This window comes from Salvelinus sp. IW2-2015, unplaced genomic scaffold (assembly GCF_002910315.2).
Source record: "Salvelinus sp. IW2-2015 unplaced genomic scaffold, ASM291031v2 Un_scaffold904, whole genome shotgun sequence".
Classification (NCBI taxonomy): Eukaryota; Metazoa; Chordata; class Actinopteri; order Salmoniformes; family Salmonidae; genus Salvelinus; species Salvelinus sp. IW2-2015.
This window is the reverse complement of record NW_019942639.1, coordinates 430,708-451,346: the sequence shown is the minus strand read 5'-3', so window position 1 is coordinate 451,346 and position 20,639 is coordinate 430,708. Positions and strand designations below refer to the sequence as shown.

The 20,639-nt window shown below is 45.4% G+C and overlaps 1 protein-coding gene across 1 annotated transcript in view; it reads right to left on the bottom strand.

Annotated features, from left to right (window-relative positions):
- Nucleotides 1–929: 929 nt before the first annotated feature.
- Nucleotides 930–20,639, bottom strand: part of LOC112069088 (cleavage and polyadenylation specificity factor subunit 2) — a gene marked incomplete at its 3' end in the record, with an annotated part of 22,271 nt that continues 2,561 nt past the window's right edge. Inside the window, exons 6-10 of the mRNA XM_024136375.2 lie at nucleotides 2,902–3,017; nucleotides 2,503–2,690; nucleotides 1,746–2,036; nucleotides 1,445–1,545; nucleotides 930–1,133 (exon numbers count right to left, since the gene is read on the bottom strand). Of these exons, the coding sequence (XP_023992143.2) occupies nucleotides 930–1,133; nucleotides 1,445–1,545; nucleotides 1,746–2,036; nucleotides 2,503–2,690; nucleotides 2,902–3,017 (900 nt within the window). The remainder of the gene's footprint in view (nucleotides 1,134–1,444; nucleotides 1,546–1,745; nucleotides 2,037–2,502; nucleotides 2,691–2,901; nucleotides 3,018–20,639) is intronic.

Below are 20,639 nucleotides of genomic sequence, written 5' to 3'. Positions count from 1 at the left end.
TAGTGTTATGGAGAGATCATCAGGTAATGTAGTCAGTGAACTAGTAGTATTATGGAGAGATCAGGAAACTAGTAGTGTTATGGAGAGATCATCAGGTACTGTAGTCAGTGAACTAGTAGTATTATGGAGAGATCATCAGGTATGTAGTCAGTGAACTAGTAGTGCTATGAGAAGATCATCAGGTACTGTAGTCAGTGAACTAGTAGGTGTTATGGAGAGATCATCAGGTACTGTAGTCAGTGAACTAGTAGTATTATGGAGAGATCAGGAACTAGTAGTGTTATGGAGAGATCATCAGGTACTGTAGTCAGTGAACTAGTAGTATTATGGAGAGATCATCAGGTAATGTAGTTAGTGAACTAGTAGTGTTATGGAGAGATCATCAGGTACTGTAGTCAGTGAACTAGTAGTGTTATGGAGAGATCATCAGGTACTGTAGTCAGTGAACTAGTAGTGTTATGGAGAGATCATCAGGTACTGTAGTCAGTGAACTAGTAGTGTTATGGAGAGATCATCAGGTACTGTAGTCAGTGAACTAGTAGTGTTATGGAGAGATCATCAGGTACTGTAGTCAGTGAACTAGTAGTGTTATGGAGAGATCATCAGGTACTGTAGTCAGTGAACTAGTAGTGTTATGGAGAGATCATCAGGTACTGTAGTCAGAACAGTAGTGTTATGGAGAGATCATCAGGTACCTGTAGTCAGTGAACTAGTAAGTGTAGGGAGAATCATCAGGTACTGAGTCAGTGAACTAGTAGTGTTATGGAGAGATCATCAGGTACTGTAGTCAGTGAACTAGTAGTGTTATGGAGAGATCATCGGGTACTGTGTCAGTGAACTAGTAGTATTATGGAGAGATCATCAGGTAATGTAGTTAGTGAACTAGTAGTGTTATGGAGAATTCACTACTAGTTCACTGACTACAGTACCTGATGATCTCTCCGTACTCATCCCATTTGACCCTCTCCTCGTGGGTGGGGAACATGGGGTAAGACTTCTTGGCCTGTTTGAAGAAGCTGCCCTTGCGGACGCCGTCTCCCTTCATCATGAGATCGTGGTGTTTGGTTTTCACCACCGCCGGCAGCTCCAGGTCATCCTCCATGTCGCTCTCATCACTCGAGTCCACGTCCACCCTGAGACAGACACAAATATATTAGACACACAATCTTGCTGCGTTTCGTCACCTCAAAGACGAACACATCTTCATTCCTGGAGAACAACCGTGCTGTTATGTGGTTGTCTCACCTAGTTCCCTTAAGATGGATGCACTGTAAGTCGCACTGGATAAGAGCGTCTACTAAATGACTAAAATGTCATCTGTGCACACATACAAACACACAGAAAACAGCTAAATAATACCCCWAACCCGCCTGGAAGAATATGATTCACAGTGCAGTAGTATTGTGAATACGAATAGGCCAGAAATAAAGTGTCAGTGACTCACTCTTTTTCTTGTTCAAGTTTTTTGGCAGCTTCCTTCTTCATTCTCTCTTTCTCCAGGTATTCTTCCAGCTCTCTGCCTTCCAGCTTCACCCGTTTCCTAATCTGTCAACATGACAACAAAAATGTATGAAAAGGGGGGGGTGAGAAAGCCAGTGTGACATATCAAGCTGTTCCCATGCTTGAGTTGAGATGGAAACAGAGACAGGAAGAGCCATATGGACACGCTGCACAAACAGATAAATCCCCAAATCTGAGCCAAAATGGCAGCTCTTCTTCCCTAAAGTCTTCTCTTATAGTTTCACCTCCAGGTCCAGCATCTTCTCCCCGGGGTTGTCGATGAGGTAGCGGCCCAGGGTGCCGGGCGTGGTACGGTAGGTAAGGATCACAGAGTTCTTGGCGTCCTGACACCATTGGATGAAGAGCTCGCGGGAGAAGCCAGACTCCAGGTCGGGCTGGCTGCAGAGCACCACCTTGGGGCTGGGCACGCGGGCCAGGTCGGCCAGGCTGTGGCACAGGGACAGGTGGCGGAACTGGAAGGGGTTGTTGCGCTTGTCTTCGAAGCAGCGCATCAGCTTGTCACTCATCCACTCCACCTGTAGGGCAGAATATAACAGAGTCACCACTATTGTTACCATGCCTATTACAATGACAGAGTGATGCAAGACGGACTGTTTGAGGTACCGTTTGTGACATGCTACATTTTGCGAAATATATTAATCCCGTGCCACAAAATGCTAACATTTTCATACCTTTCAGAAGATGCAGCATGTTACATATGACAGCCCATTTAAATGAGTAGTGAGCACACTATTGAAACATGAATAAAAGCACATAAGCACGTATATGTAGATGGTACTGGACCTGGGGATTATTTTCTTTTATTTTTTTTGATCTTTCAAATACTTTTTAGCTGTGCTCACATGTTGCAACTATACCAACAGAATAGTCCCGAAAGTGCAAACCCCACCCATCTGGCACTCCKGGCAGGCTGAAGCAAAGACTCAGATTTGTCTGGTACTGTGTGGTCAGGTAATGAAAGGGTATGTGTGTGACTCAGACCTGAGACTTGGAGAACTCCACCACGTTGTAGCTGACGTTGTTGAGCAGGGCCAGAGAGTAGACCCCCAGCCCGGCATCCTTCGTCCTCCAGATCTGGTCCAGCAGCTGAGCCAGCTCCAGTACACGGCCTGCCGTATCCACCGCGATCAGCACGTTGCCGTCGCCGCGTAGGGTCTCCATTACATTGGCTGAAGGAGGGGGGGACGATTGGTAAACCACTTTTTCTCTCTCTTCATATTCAACCAATAGGTATTACTGTAGCCTGGTCCCAGATCTTTTTGTGTTGTCTGGCCAACTCCTATGGTCATGACTTTCCAGTGACCACAGGTAGTTGGTAAGACAGCACAAACATATGTGACCAGGCTAGGATTGCAGATGATTGAGTGTTGATTAACTTACTAAGGAGCTGCTCGTCCCTTTGCTTGCGACGTGGCTGCACGTATGTAGCGTTGAACGAGTCTGTGATGAGAAGAGAGGGACGACTCACCGACTCCAACGTACACCCATTCAGGTGGCTGGAGAAAATAAACAAACAAAATAACCATCGTTCTTCCTCTACTCAAGTCGCTCGCTTTCTCCGCCACCGACAGCTCTCTCTCGCTGGCCAAATACGGACTCTTTCAGCTCCTCAAATTTCGTATTGAGTCAGTCTGGAGACTTGCCACGCCACTCCAGACCTAGAAGATAATGCCTTCCTTACGGAACCGACCCTTCAGTTCCCGGCTGGTGTTTCGGTCGTCATTCGGAAAAGACCCAGCCCCACGACCCATCGCAATTGCTCAACTGATCGGAAGACAGAAGGAGTTCCCAATCAGTCTCGCGATACATGCCCCAATCCACCTCCCCTCAATACGGTATGCTAATTTTATTTTTTATTGTTTTATAATATCTTGGCATGGCATCGTTCCTTCCCCCTTTGCAAGAGAAAAAAAAAAAGCATCCCAAAAAAGCCACCCAATATGTTTCCACCTCCTATGCTTTCCACGACCTAGATGGATGACTTTGTTCGTTGGGTTACTCATCCTTCTTCTCCTCCAAACACGAGCAGTGGAAAAGAGGGAAGTTGCACGAAGTGAGTTATAGACGCAAAAAGTGAATGTGGTGGAAAAATACTGAGGAGGAGATTAATAAAAATTGAGGAGTAAAGCGTCTTCTGCCGACAATGTGTTGTCAACATGCTGCTGTTAGATTTCTAATATCTTTTAGACCGTTGTGGGAACAACACCTAAATCAATTATAAGTGTACCGTAGAGTCTTAAGTTTATTTTTTGGTCTATAAAATTGCATACAATTCGTGATGCAGTTGCCAACATGGAATATTTATGTACAATATTCAAGTCACTATTTATTTAAAATAAAATTGCTTGAGCACGTAAAAACATGAATCACCTGATGCTTATGTGAAGGATATGAATGATAGCATTAGATACCAAAGAGCCTATATAAGTAATTGAAGCAGCCTAAGTTACCACAGGTATTAATCTAAACAGGTGACGCTCTAGCCTACAGCTTTGGTGGTGGGTTATAGGCTGCTAACTAAGCGCCTACTAATCATAATGGCATAATTAATAAAAAAATGATGATCATATAGTACTAATAATACAATAAGGAGATAAAGGTAAAGGATTATATAAATCAAAATTTTCAGACAATTGGAACAGTGTAAACAACACTAAAGTACATTATAAATTAATACCAACGAGGCTGTCTACATGAACAAGGTCGTAAAGCCTTTATTAAAGCATAGCAAGATTTAAAGAAACAGCCTGAAAATTAGTCGAAATGTTTATCAACATGGTGTGTAGGCTTTGGTGCCTCACAAAATCAGCTAACTATAAACAAAACACTCAAGTGTGGAAGGATGGACAGAGAAGAGCAAGCGATAGATGTTGGGAAGAGAGCTGAGGGTGGGAAGCGGCGAGTGAGGGAGAAGAAGAGCAAAATTAGATGTGGGAAGAAGCGAGCGTGCGAAGAACTGTAATATATTCCATCAAACAATAGCACTTAAAGCATCAGCACAAGCTCAGACTTTGCCATATAGGTTGATTAAAGACACGATATGGAAGAGAAAAACATACACCATGATCAAATTTCGAACAAAACGAAAGGTATGTGCGAGAGAAGAGCAAAGCGATAGAGTAGGAAGAGAACACGGAGAGATGAGAGCTACCTTCGGGCAACACGACAAGTATGGTTATATATGATGATATCTCAGAGCTAGGGAATGCCTCTACAGGCAGCATCGTCACGCAGTCCATGCCACATCACAGTCCCTACTCAGATGTGTGTGATTTATGAACAGGTCCCAGCAGGCAGAGGTAAGACAAATGCTCCTATGGACGCATGCACACCATACGCAACTCCCACAAGTACTTCCTGAGTGATGAAAAATCACCTAGGAACCGAATCCTATGTGGCACCAGCAGGGAAGTGGAAGTGGGAGGACAAGACCATGTAGCCTTAATGCCCTGTAAACAAAAAAGTCTAAAAAGTAGAACACCAAAGGGAATCAGAAAACTGAACCAGTGTTTTAGTGACGAGAAATATAGGCCGAAAGAGATCACCCGCACTTACAAGAAGGCAAAAGAGACGGGCAAAGTCGAAATTGGAGTACAGCAGACCACAGATAGTCTTTCACCTTCAAAATTAGAGCAGAAAGAGGCGGGAGTTCGCCCTGCTCGGCTCAACCACATAACCCACTGCTCACCCACCAAACCGGGCAACCACGATACCAGTGTTAGGCGTCCAAAGGCCATTGAAAGCAGATACAGTACATTACTCAAACGAACAAGAAGCAGACCGTCAATAAGACGAGATAAGGAAATCAACACCAACGCAAGTCAGCGCCCCAAGTCCCAGTATCCATTGCAACTAAGTCGAGTACGATTATGGCGGTAACACTGACCCACCATACACAAACCCTGCGCGATTGACGTCCAACGCCTAATTCAACGAAATCGACAACATACATGAGGCCAGACAAGACCAAACAAAAAACGACCCAGCATCCAGTAACTTCAAATACCTTGATTGGATTTGTCGAAGAGAAAGGAAGGAAGAGGCAACAAGTCACAACGGATTGGCATCACCCCGAAAGCGCCGCTGAACAGCCGCTTCTCCCGCTCCAGCCCTCCAAAACGAGAGCCTCGTCTCGCTTACGCGCTACACAACAACCACAGATTCACAAGCTGAGAATAGTGTTTTACTGTGTACCCGCCGTCGTACAACCCTTGTCCCCCACGTTCTGCGTCGCCTGAGACGTTACAGTGGCACCACTCCGGATCTGTAACCGCGCCCAGCTGAAAGCGCAGAGCTGCCACCGCACAAGAGGAATCTCGGGTTTTACCCATTGCACTGTACCCTCTTGTACTCCCACACCCCGGGCCCCTCACCTCGTCTTGGCCCCCTTGGCCCGCCTAATCCTACACCCCGAGCAGCTTAGACTATACGTGGTTTTTTGCCCGAGCGACTACAGCCACCAACTCGCTGCATTGGACTTAGGAACAAACCATCCCAGCACTTCATACCGCGTGCAGAATTATTCTGACCAACAACGACCCCTATTCTAGTGCTAAGAGCCCACCAAAAAACAAGAAGCCTTGTCGCACACAGCTTCCTGCGGGGTCCCCCAGGACCAGGACTTGCGGAAACGCATGGCCGCAGATGACATAGCATACAGTCCCGCTGAGGCCCATCCGGCGGTCCCCAGAACACATATGCCCTGTGTGTGCTTGATCGTTAGCTAGGCAAGCAGGATCCGGCAAACCAACCAACAAAACAGCAGAAAATACCACTGAAACTAAGCCCCAAATAAAAAATAAGGAGAACCAGGTAATAAGACCCCCAACACCTCTGCCTCACCTGATCAACAGGTTCATATGCCCATGAAACGAGTACCGAACCCATCGTGCCTAAACGAACAAAACGGGACAGATGGATGAGGGTCAGCGGCATATATGGGCAGCTTTAGAAAACCCAGACTTGCGCCCACGAGACGTCTATGCAGGAAAAAGGCCAGAGGAACAGTCGTAGGCAACTTCGAAAGGCAATGGAAATGGGGGAGCAGCAACGGCCCGTAGGTGCAGCGGCGAGAAGACGTATAATGGAGTGGCCAGAAAAAGGCATGGGCACAAACGGAGAGGAGCACCGCGCGTCATATCAACCCCGCAAACAGGCCCCGGCCCAGCACGACGCAGTCTATCCTGAAGAGGCAAGAACAAGAGGGGACCGAAAGGTACGCCCGACCGAGAAGGGATAGGAGGCAATGGAGAATCAAGCGTAGCGCCGCGCCACTGAAGAAACTGAAAATACAGACTGGCGGACACAACAACGCTCCGTTCCAGGTCGTCCACGGTTGCCACCCTCTGACCCCCTCTGTTAGCGACAACCTCAACTTCAACTTTGAGCACCTAGCGCTGGGTCCGCGCGGGCCCAAGACTGTCCCCAATAGGAGAAAGCTCGGCACTCCGCAACAGCTCCGAACAGCTAGCTCGGCTCTCACCCAAGGTCGATCTGTTCCAAGACCCCAATTCACATTGGTGTCGACCCGACCCCAAGAACCCGAGTGTACCCCCCACTTCATGTCTGTAAACCACCACTCACCACTCGTGAGGCCACCCCGGCCCACTGTTCCTGACGCTGCCTTAGCACCAAGAACCTACCGGGGTCCAAAATATAGAAATCCCAGACCGAGGGAGTACGAAACCACCCGCAGAGTGGAAGAAAAAAAGCCACATCTAGTGGCGTGGCTCAGAGTAGATGGTAATGGATTCGTTGCCAGGGCTCGGGCCAGTATCGTAAACGCCTTTTCCTCAGGTGTCGGACCCATCCAATCGCACTGCTCCATCGGAGAAAGCTCCGCATCTCCCCACGCCACAGCCCCTCCAGGAGGAAGCGGAACTCATCCCACCCTGCACACGCTAGCCAGAGGCAAGCCACCCTCCTCGGGCTGCAGCGTGGCGCCTGGACGCACAGCCAGTCAGTTTGATAATAGGACGTCCATCCTCCTCCAGCTGTATACCTACACGGGACAAGACAATAGAACCCACTTACCCCGTCAAGACTAGCCAACCGCAAGCATTAGTTAAGCAAGTAATAACAACTATTTATTGAACACCACCACATCCAAGCATCCCCGGCAGCACAACAGCCGTCTCCCTGCTACTGCCCTACTCCTGTCCACCAGTGCAAAAACATGTAAACCCCCCATGGCTCCATAAATGTCCCCCACCCCATTGGCATGCAATCGATATCAACTGCACAGCAGTTTCAAGATTTACTATGACAATATGAACATCGTATTTATAATACAGCACTGACTGCCCATGGTGACAGTAACAAATGATAGATATGACGAGTGCACAAGACCTAAAGCAAGAAACGTTGATATGGAAATGACCGGAGAGAAACCACATCTAGCATAACGATGAAGGTAGGACAATAGCACGGGTAAGTTCGCTGCTACCAGAACAAAAACTAAACCGTATGCAGTAAAAATACAAATCGGTGCAGCATCCACGACAACGTATTTCATGACTAACGCCTATTACGTAATCACATGACCAATCACTTGACTCCAGCAGCAATGAGATATGTTCTATAACATTGCGCACCAGATTGATCCAGAGAAGTATAGCTTCAATAACACGAAGAGTCTAACATATATAATATAGTTATTGAATCTATATGCGGTTTTTTCGCGAAGGCAAGTGTCCACTGTATCTTGCATTCGCATGTGCGGCGACTAAAGACACCAAGGAAGCATGTGTGTGCCGCCTAAGGAAACGAGTGACCACAGACGGGGTACGACCCCGAAGGCCGACTGGATACCAGCGATACCTATCCTATAGAGAACGATGAGTAAACCACCCACATAACCAGCAACCGTAGGTCGGCCCGAGCAAGGATATATAATAGTAGCTAGGCAATTTGGAAATTGTGAACAAATCTGACAAAGAGAGAAAGCGACCGTAAATTACAAGAGTGTCAAGCCATGAACATTCAATGATCCTGACTTGTCGAGACCCTAATTGAGCTAGGCAATGTAATTATGCCCACTGAGAAGTTCGAGCAACCCGAAGCAGACCCCATATTCAAAATTTAAACTACATTTTTCATTACATACCAAGTTACAAGTTACACACCACCATTTTAGAGGCACTGTATTCCAAGTCCTCGAAGCCCAATGAGCGAGAGATATGCTGAAGCTAGGTAAAATGTCACTTTTGTATATTTACTATATGTGAATTCTTAGTTTACGATTATGCTATTTCTGAATAGAGACCACCAAAGACACCACTGCGATTGCGCGCATTAAACGATGAGATTGCAGACGACGGCTCCGCTAATCTATAGCAGCAAGTCTTCGCTCAATTACAAAACAGGCCACAAGTAAGATCTGTACCCCATTTTCCCCACCCACGAAGAGAGTTCAAATGCGGATGATATCTATTAGATTCATCATGTACTGTAGTCAAGGGTATTATCTAGTTTATAGAAGATAATGCCTATATTATCTAGTAGAGAAGTGAGAGATCGCAGTACTTTTATGGGAGAAGAACAGAGGCTTATTGACTTTGCATCAGATTTGAAGCACAGCTATCGAGTAGACACCATGATGAACACTTATGAGCCCAATGAATACCTGCTATGGGTAGGATCATCTACGAACTCACCGATACAACACAAGATTCAAGAGATACAGCGCTATCTAGTGTCATTACTATGTGCATGCAAAAGCATCAATCGAAACAGCATCGCTTGCGGTAAGGTGTGTACTAGCCCCAAATTATAGAAGCCTATAGAAAAGGACCTTTCATTCGGTATTCATAATTGACAATCAGCAAGTATAACTGTCGCCAGACAACAACAAAACTACTTATAGTTAGCATGATCAACACCGAGAATTCCATTTTCATATGGTGCGTTGACCTTGGGAAGTGGCTCACGCATGCATATGCGACATAGTTCACTATATTTAGTTTATAGGAACAAGCACAAAGTGACGTGATCAAGGTAACCTAGAAGTGAGGAAGAGACATTGCGATTTCAACGAACTAACATGAGAGATCAAGGACACATACAGATTTTGAGTGAAACTCCTGTGCAATCATCGATTGGAACCTATCTGATCTTCAGCCTAGACCATACAACGTCTAGTGATTGAGTGAAAGCATCAATCAGCAAGTAGTTGACTGACACTCAGAGAAAGAACTATACTGCCAGCTATGACTAAACTGAGTGAGATAGAAACACCGATTCAGTAAATAAAACCAAGTTATGTACAGGAACAGTGAGTGTGCCTTTTGCGAAATGGGAAGAGACAAACACGTACGGAGTTTGACCACCAAGGAACTATTAGATAGTGTTAGGAGGAAGATCTAGCTAAAACCCAAGAATCGTAGGATGAATAACAAGAAAAAAAACCAGAGAACACATGACCAAAAAGATGGAGAAATCAGACAAACTATACACTACGAGATAAATGAGAAGCACATTGCAGTATGAAGCAAAGAAAAATAGAGCCGTAATCGAAATTAGATGAAGAGCATCAAGTGGAAGAGCGCGTAGATACAGCTTCAAATATCTACGTGCCATTTAGAGAGCACGTATTGAAATCAGTACTCAAACTTACGGTACGTAAAGGCAGTGAAGATACTGAGTCAGCTGCTCTTTTAGTCAATATTGGGCTAAAATGTTGAAAGCTTAGGAATTCTAGATCAAGTTACGACATCAGTAACACAATACTATCAAGAGATTAGGAGATTAGAGCATCATCCGGCAAAACTCAAGACAATTCAATTAAATGAAGTGTATTTGCTGATAACTAGTTAGTGGTGGAGACACTTCTAGAGTTATTAAACAGTTCGTACTTTCCCTAAGAACACACTTATATAGCTAACGTAAACATATAAGCCAAGCGATGGATCTGATCGAGGTAACTCCGTTAGACTAACTACAGCTTGCGAAACTATGTATATCCACACCCAGGAGAGTCAGTGCGCGAGTACTCTTTATACTAGTAGTGTTATCGATAATAGCTTGCCAAAATCACCGTAGAAAACTGTGACGATGCAGAAGAATAAACGACTATGCATAGATACCTAGTAGGATTATGGAGAGATCACTCAGTGTAAATTGATGCTAGGTTCCACAAGAGACTAATCTACTCAGTACGTTTCATCTCACTGCTCGTCCGTATGTTAGTCCCATTCGAAAAGGATTAATAGCTGTGATTTACAGCTATAAATCATAACACATAGCGTATGTAAGCTAATTCTGTGTCTCTGTCAATTCTTATGGATAAAGACTGAGCAAGAATGCATAAAGAGACTGAACCCGGGAAATAATAGCAAGCTAACTAGAATAGCGGCACCAACAATCAGTGGCTAAGGTGTATGATGAACATAGGATGTTAGCGAACTGTGGAGTTCCATATCCAATACGTTCACACGTCACACTCAACTCTAGTCAATTATGGAAAGCCCAATCCAGTAACTGGCAGTCTAATCAACAGAGGCTCTACTGGAATCGGACTGTAGGCAACATCCATACCCTCTTATCATCACCAATTAACACGTTGTCATTATTGTTATTGATTGAGGACTACCCTAGCACTCCACGTTGATGTACTAATCACACCCAAGATCTATCTTAGCTGCATGCCACCATATCTAATCGACTAAAAAGAGCCTAGCTCTCAATCTAGCTACTACATCACGATAACACTGACACACCAATACACGCTGTATGGTGTATACTGCCTGCAATCATGAGCACTTATACACATCACTAAGAACACTAGACTACAACACGTACTCCTGCATTCAAATCATCTCCAATAATCTTGAATCTCCACTAAGTTTCCTGCAATACATACACGTAACTAGCGTACTCTAGTGTCACACACATACAGATAATTCACACTTCCTTTATCATACTCACAACACAATTTACACCAACCTGCACCAATAGAAGCTACACAGCTGACTACACCTACCTGACTGCATCCTTCCGTCTTATAATACTGACGGATTCTATCATCGAAATCACTAGCAAACGCCGACTAGCTATTTCTCTCAATGATTAGACACTACTGACTATTACCTCGATACCATCATGGCCTATCGAAGAGACAGCGTACTTAAGTTCAATCAGGCTTGACCTAGCTAGTCCAAACTTGAGTATCTCTCCCTGATTTTCACAGTAACATATACTGATAGTACATGCTGAAACTATCACTGTACCTAAATGAGTGCTCGAATCACCCAGAACTCATACACAAAAATAGATGCGTATCTATAATGCAAATGCTCCTTCGTCCATTAATTGAATGCGGAACATAGATTTCGATCTGCGAGGTTAACTGAGGATAAGAATTGATCTGCTCCTCTATAGACACTCACATCAAAGACACTGACCACCACGAGCACCATGAGACCACCTACCATGAATACAGCACTCAGATTCTAGCGTCACTAACGAGCAAACAAATCGATCGCTATCTCTGAATAGATCTCTCGCCTCATATATACACTGACAGCTTCACTGACATTACACCGATCGACATCTCTAAGTTGCATATCCTTCTGCGACTCACAGAGCGTACCAGATCCGTGTTATGATCTCTCCGATATACTGGGATCTTAGTACTACAGCAAGGCAATAAAGACAACCTACTTATCTTCCCAACAATACACTTTATAAAGCCATTAAGCAAGCATATACGTATGATCACGTGCTATCTCTATCATCTGACAACTGAGGTCTACTATCTATGAACAATTACAGTTCTCTATCAAAGCGTTATGAGATCTCTCCACATATATAATAGTAGCTTAAGCATAGACTACAAGGAAGCTGAACTGATCTTCTTACCATAGACTCTTCAGCACTATCTCATCGCTCTATCCTGCTGATCGTTACTACAGCCCAGAAGACACTACTATGGTTACACCTCTACCAACTACTCTAGTTACAACCTGGTGAGTGATCAACTCGTCTAATCATTACGACTAGTCTCTAGCTGACTACGAATAACCTGAATGATCTCAATGCTCTTATTAAACACTGATTACTATGTTCTGCGAGCTGCACTATGCAGCAGAGATACTCTATGAGCTATGATATCATGCTCTGCGCATGAGAGCAAGCTACTAGATTCCCTTATCGAAAGTTTGACATACCAGAGTAACCCTGATAGAACTGCGATGTACCATTAACTCCTACTTTGACATATAGTCTACACCGACATTAATCTATATGTTACACCTCTCTCGCAATAAGATATATCTCTCCAATAGTATACCATCCTCAAACGTTGACGCGTTCGACTGATCTTACAGCAGCGCTGAGAACTGATCCGCTCTCCTCTGATATCGATGCGAGCCTAAACATGAAGTGTGTGGACAAACTTGACTTGTGAGCTCAGTAACTGTCTGCAATTTATGAATTCTCTCCATAAACAAACTACATTATAATGTTCACCAACACAAATATGAATTTTCTATGCAGTACCTCAAAAATAGACAGCTGAATAAATATCTTCAACACTAAACATGGACATATCGTTTCAGCCTATGAGCCTACCCTGTATCGTAAGCAATCATCTGTAGCTCCTAAAGGCACCATTATGCTTACTAGATGCACACTAGTATATGACTATCTGCGCAAACGTAGTCCATGGCTAGCTAACTTAGGCTACTGGGAACTGCTAAACAATACTTTAGCGATTGTTAGATACCTCACGACTCAGTAACTCGAAGTCTAGTGCATCGTCATCTCATATAATAGAAGCTGATCTAGTGAGTCTGCTACTAGCTTAAGAGATCTTGAAACTTCGTGATATCCTGTATCGATTCTCACTCCATTGATGGAGCCCTACGCGATCCCAGTTTTACCCATTTCTACCTACGTGGGGGGTAGCAACAATCTCAGTGCGAGTATTAAGCTAAGCGTTCTTACCTCGTGAAGTTGGTGAAATAGCAAAGAAGTCATGACATCTCTGTCCCAGAGTGAGGCCAGTTCACGTCTACACTCTAATTCCGTTCTGATATCCGTCGTGTGTCCCTAGCGGTTTTCACACACACAGCCTGGAGAGCATCCAGATGACATCCTCCATATGCTAACATTCTGGATCTTGGTCTGTAATCAAAGGGGTGCAGGAGAGGTCTGCCTCTGCTACCTGCTGCAGGTGGATGAGTTCCGCCTTCCTCCTGGACGTGGCTGGGATGAGAGCTTCTCCATGACATCATTGATCCATGAAAAGGTAGAAGCCCACATCATAATCTAAGCCAGTAGTTCTCAATGGGGTACTTGGCATACTAAATGGACTACTTGGGAAGACTCAGAACAAGGCCTAATGATTGTTACACATGAGAGGGGTACATCGGCAGGGCAAATGTGATTGGAGTTACTAATTAGAGTCTCGATGTCACTATCTAGACATCCCCACCACAGTCTCAATTGAATTGATTCCTAAAGTCAACAACTAGAACTTGTCCCAGTCAATCAGATTCTTATGGGCCATCCTCCTCCTCTCCAGGTATGTCCACCAGGTTGACCGGCTCCCTCCCATCCCGACCCCTGCACCTGGGGCCCTGCCTATGCTGTGGGCAAGCTGGGCCTAAACTGCCCCATATATGCCACCATCCCCGTCTACAAGATGGTCAGATGTTCATGTATGACCTGTATCAGGTGAGGCAGAGGTGTGCTAACCTGGTCCCAGATCAGTTTTTGTGTCTTGCCAACTCTGCAAGACAGCACAAACAGATCTGGACCAGGCTAGGATGTATGCAATGTACGCCCAGCGTTTCCCAATCCTGGTCCTGGGGACCCCAAGGGTGCACAATATTTTTTGGGTCCTAGCACTAGATAGCTGATTCAAATAAAATCAAAGTCTTATGATTATCGTTAGCTACCACGTCCCACGCTGATGTAGCCCTAGAACAACAAATAGTAGTGTGCAAGAAACACAATCTATAATCTGTGCTGACGCTTTCGCACACTCCCAATAGAGCGGAACACATCTTCGGAGTGTCTCGTGAGTACGAACGAAGACCCGTGCATGTTATGTAGTTGTATGCTGCACTGAGTCTCCCCTAAGATGATGCACTAAGCTTCGAAGTCGCACATCTGGGCAGTGAAGGAGAGGCGTAGAACTAGCGATAAGCATCATAGCTAAAGACTAACGAATACGTGCATGGCATGAGTGCCAGGCGAGCATTCCAAACACCAACAGAAGAACCCCAGACTAAGTAAAAATACCTCTATTCATCACTCTCGTGCACTTCTTGTAAGATATTGATTGAGTACGACAGTCTGCAGTCAGTATTGTGAACTAAACACGCTAACATGCCCAGACTATCTAACACTGATTACTACTCACTTGACCATCCACATCTCGTGATCTGCTCTTCGTATCAAAGAAATGTCCAGTCTCGAGTCTAGACTTACTACTCCCAGTTACTAACTCGTTCAACTCAACATAAGTAATAGCTTCTCACCAAGTCATACTCCAGTCTAACACACGTGTCAATCCCAGCTATTATCCTAGAACTCTAGTCATAACATAGACTATAACCCAATATCGAATGTACTCGTAATTGCAAAAAGAGTAGAGGTGGTGACTGTGATCCTGTATCGAAACATGAGTAGTCACCTAGGTTATCTAGCTCAGTTACCCATCAATGCTCTCTCTGAGTTTGACGATAGGAGAACAGAGAACAAGATAAGTGCATCAGTCATCGACACTTTGCGTAGCTACCACGACGATCCTAATCCCTTCGCATACGATGCTATCGAGTCCTCTTAGCAGAATCGCGTGAGTAGCTAAGCATGTCATCGTACTGTGCTCTCAAAGTCGATCTCCTTAATACGTACTCTAAACCCTCCCGAAGTGGTTATCCAGCATCGAAGGAGACATTCGGCGCGCCGCGGTGTGCCGATCGACTCCACTTCCCTGCTGTACGACGAGTGCCATGCGGTGAAGGGACCGCGATCTGGTGAAGTACGTGTGTATGGATACAGCGAGGATGTTCGTGTAGCAGTAGCACATTGACACCATTGGTATGATAGCGCTCGCTGCCGACTGTCAGAAACCACACAGGAACTGTACGCAGATCCGGGTGGAGGCTAGGCACGGTGACGGAGGAGCACCGATCGCGTTGAGGCTGGCGCAAGCGAGGCCAGCGCGATCTCCGAGCCACTGGACTAAGAATAGGACACAAGGGACAAATGAGAGTGCAACTTGGCAACAGTGTAGTTTGAGTCCTGTCTCTGACGAAGCAGCGCGTACTATCAGCTTGCTCACTCGATCCACTACACTCTCACCTGCTAGCGGCTCAGAATGAGTACAGCGAGAGTCCACAACTATATTGTATTCATTGTGTATTTTTTTCTCTATTATGTGTTTAAGTATCTACCACTCTGACCTGCACTGACCAAATTGAGCGAGCCTGATTGCAAGCTACGGAACTGCTCTTGAGGTTACCGTGCTTGTGTAAGTGCATTGTTCTAGCATTATATAATATATATATATAATCTAGAGAACGCATCACGATGACTAGAAGGTCCCGTAGACACAAACACAATAAGATGCTAACGATTTGTGGTCCCGATCAGCACTTTTCAGATGACGACGATGAACAGCATGCTTACTCATTATGACAGCCTCTATATATAAATGAGATGCTACAGTGCAGTACTACCTACCTATTATGAATAATGCATAACAGATAATCCCATAAAGCTTATCAAACCGTCCTAAGTCACGCCCCTGTAACTACGCTGTAAGCATATACTCTCTCTATCCTCTACGAGGCATCAACTATTACTGTTGTTACTCTTTAATCCCTCCTTACGTTAGAGCTCTTCTTCCCAAAGTACACTTCCTAATTTCAAAGCCCTGAGATGCCGCGGCACCTCTGAGTCAGAGCTGACAACGGCACCACTTACTAATAGGTCAGAGCAAGTGACGTAACTGATTAATATACGCTAACCCACAGTATATCCCGAAAAGTAGCGCAAAACCGTACCCGCCACCCATCTGTGCAACTTCCAAGCTGCAGGCCACTAATATGCCATCACGAACTCCAGAGCTTGTCTAGCACTCACCCCCCTTGCTCACTCGTCGTGCTCCATTGTTCCTGCAAGCAACCATTGTGTGCCCGTGAGTACATGAGACTGAGAAACCTAACCCACCTGCACATTCTAGAGTACTAACGGTTTGAAACCGTGTCGCCCTCGCCCGGCGGACACGCGAACCAGAGGAGCCCTCTGAGCACCACCATGCAACCCGCAAATCCACGCTGCCGAGATCTCCCCAAGCCAAGCATTCGCTACAACCATCGCAACAAGGGCCACGGCCTCTGCAAGCCAAGGGCACACTACTATGAGGTCACGAGAGCATCGAGAGCACACACGTGCACCCACACCTCGACTGCAATACGCAAGACGACAACGGCCGTGACCGCCTACGCTCCACTATACGCGTACTCTTTCACAGTCAAAGTCTTGCGTCGCCGCTAAGCGGGCTTTCTCCATTTACATTCCATATGGCTGGAATAGTGGGGAGGAGAACAAGTATTTATACCCACTGCCAGTGTGTTGCAGGAGCGATTTTACGCTAACTTACCAACAAGCATTGTTCATCCGATGGCTCTGTCAAATTCCTAATCAACTCATAGTACCGACTATTACACATACTTAGTGCCATAACGGCTCTCCCATCATCCATTTATTAGAGATCTTCGAACGTGACAAACTCCACCCATATGTCTATGATTTTAACTATATGGCTCGTTGATCTCTACGAGTAGTTGTAATAGAACAGCACAAACAATTACTGACACCGGAGGCCTAGAGATAGTATTGAGTTAGTGACATGCATGATAAAAGCCTAGTAACTTACTAATTTAGGAATGACAGAAACCTTTGGGATTTGCAATTACAGGAATCACGAGCTGCGTCCCATGTAATGCTTTGCCCGCAATTGCAGTGCGCTAGCGTAACGTAAAGTGCACTAGCACGCTTACAGCATTGAAAACACGAGGTCTGTACTCGACGCATAGAGACCGATCGAGCAGCGACTGCAACCTTACTCCATCCAAATCGCTATCACCGCCGAATTTCCAAGGTGGGCTGTGCGGCGGTGCGAGAATGACGTAGCTGTCAGCGTACAACTAAAACACAAACACAAGAAATATTTCCTCATCTGGCTCTCAGTCCGTCTGAGAGCTACTGACTGAAGTCGCTCGCTTCTACTCTCGCCTAGGCGACGCCCATGCACGATGCGTCTTCTTCACCCCGGCCCTAGCCAAGCTCGCTCCTTCCAGTTGTCCCACACATAAGCTCGAGCTCGCGTTTGCTCTATCGTGTCGTCCAGTCTCGTCCACATCCCCTCAGGACATATCGCACTCCAGAGCACGCACACCCTGCATCAGCTCTCACTGCTTCTCCCATCAATCTCGACCGGCCAATGGTTAGCTCTTCTCCCCATCCTCGAGCTCATCCTTCAGCCGAACCACGACTCACGCGATCACCCATGTCCCACCATCTCATCGCCTTCTGCTCTATACTACTCCATCTATCCTCCTCACTTCGCTCCAGCCGCTTTCTGCTTGTCCCAGGCACCGCTCAGCTCTCACGTTCAACACAACATGCGTATCGCAATGTCTCTCTCAATCACAAAAAGTGCCCATGCGCATGTCCCCATTCCACCGTCTACTCGCTTCCACGCTCGCGTCAGACTCTCCTTGCCCACAATTTCTTGGAGTCTCGTAGCTCACTGCCTTCTTCCCATTCCTCCACACACGCGCCTCCAAAGCTCTGCGCTGATGCCTCCACATCTATCTGACTTGCTCTTCGACCATCCCTACACACTACAGTCTGATGTGTGTAAGAGAGACTGGAGTTAATATCTTAACTGATAAATCTGGAAAAGGGCACCGAGAGCAAGCATCAGTCACACACAAAGCTGACTAATGACACATGTCTACAATAATTCAGGCGTGTTCGTTGATAACCTTTGCTATTGCCTTAGATAAGATGCGTTCTGTATACATCCCAAGGTATACCATTTTAGATCCTAGAGTGACGTCTTCTGTGAACTAACACTATTCATAAATGATATTATAGTGTTGTTTGTACACCGGTTCCATAAGATTTTATATTTGTTCTTGAAGATATATATACAGTTGCATACATTCATTTAGTGAGATAGACTCAATCGCCTTAGCTCCATTTGATTCCAAAGCCAATGATATAGTTATGTATACCCACGTTTATAATTACCCCTGATACATCAATGGATATACCAACATTATAGATCACCTATTATATGAATTAGCTAAGATCGCGTTACTTGTTGCCATCATCATCAAACTATAACACACCCATCCAACTATGTTAGGCACTTCCATCACCTGAAAAGCGTTCATCCTGATATGAGACCTAGCCTCTAAGTTTAGCTTCTCAAATAGAGTAGTTTCGACACTGCGTATCTATACGTCAGGAGTCCCTAATAGTCCTTCCTTCTACATCACACGGATTATCAGTGAAAGGTAGTGACTTCATCAGGGTTTTTAAGGCGTCGCCATGCAAGGTCGAGCCTTCCATGCTCTTTAGAGTACTGTAATAAACATAGTGACGTTCCCGCTCTCTTGAAGACTAATTAGGAATGTTATAAACCGTTCAAACTATCCTCGCTTGTGGCAACTGCTATTCACCCTGAATGTATGCTAACTTGTTATAGGATCCGAAAAAATATAAACTTAAGACCTTCTAAGAACGGTACAGCTTATAATTGATTTAGTGTTGTCATAGAACGGTAATAAAAAGTATATTAGAATTCTAAGCTATGCACCATGTTTGACACAACATATTGTACGCAGCGCTTACTTCTCACTTTTTTTGAATTCTTCCCAGTATTTTCCACAACTTTATTTGTCTAAACTCTCACTCGCCGGTGTTTGGAGGAAGATAGAAGGGATGGTACAACGCAAGAACACACCCCAACCGTGAAGCATAGAGTGGAAACATCATTTTGGGCATGCTGTTCTGCAAGGGGACAGGACGACTGCCCAAGACACGTAATTGAGGGAGGATGGAATGGGGCCATGTATCGCGAGATCTTGGCCAACAACCTCGCTTCCCTGCAGTATGAGCATTGAAGATGGGTCGTGGCTGGGTCTTCCAGCAATGCACAACGACCCGAAACACACAGGCCAGGGCAACTAGGATGGCTCGTAAGAAGCATTCCAAGGTCCTGAGTGGCTAGCCAGTTCTCCAGACTCTGTAACCAATAGAAAATCTTTGGAGGGAGCTGAAAGCTCCGGTATTGCCCAGCCGACAGCCGCCGAACCTGAAGGAATCTGAGAATGTGCCTGTATGAGGAGTGGACCCAAAATCCTGCTGTAGTGTGTGCCAAACCTGGTCAAGAACTACAGGAAACGTATGATCTCTGTAATTGCAAACAAAGGTTTCTGTACCAATATAAGTTCTGCTTTTCTGATGTATCAACATACTTAGGTCATGTAATAAAATGCAAATGAATGACTTTAAAAAATCATACAATGTGATTTTCTGGATTTTGGAGATTGCCGTCTCTCACAGTTAAAGTGTACTATGATAAAATTACAAGACCTCTACATGCTTTGTTGTAAGTAGGAAAACCGCAAAATCGCAGTGTATCAAATACTTGTTCTCCAACTATATATATGTAACGGATGTGAAATGGCTAGCTAGTTAGCGGGTACGCGCTAGTAGGTTTCAATCATTACGTCACTTGCTCTGAAACCTATTAGTAGTTGGTGCCCCTTGCTCTGCAAGGGCCGTGGCCTTTGTGGAGGCGATGGTAACGCATGCTTGGTGGCGGACCGTGTTGATTGTGCAGAGGGCCTGGTTCGCGTGTCGGAGCGAGGACGGTTAAAGTTATTACTGTTACATTGTGCCGTGGACCGGATCACTGGTTGCCGGAAAAGGAGGAGGTTGAAAGGGGGTGAGTGTAACGGATGTGAAATGGCTAGCTATTAGCGGGTACGCGCTAGTAGCGTTTCAATCAGTTACGTCACTTGCTCTGAAACCATAGTAGTGGTGCCCCTTCTCTGCAAGGCCGCGGCTTTTGTCGGAGACGCATGGGT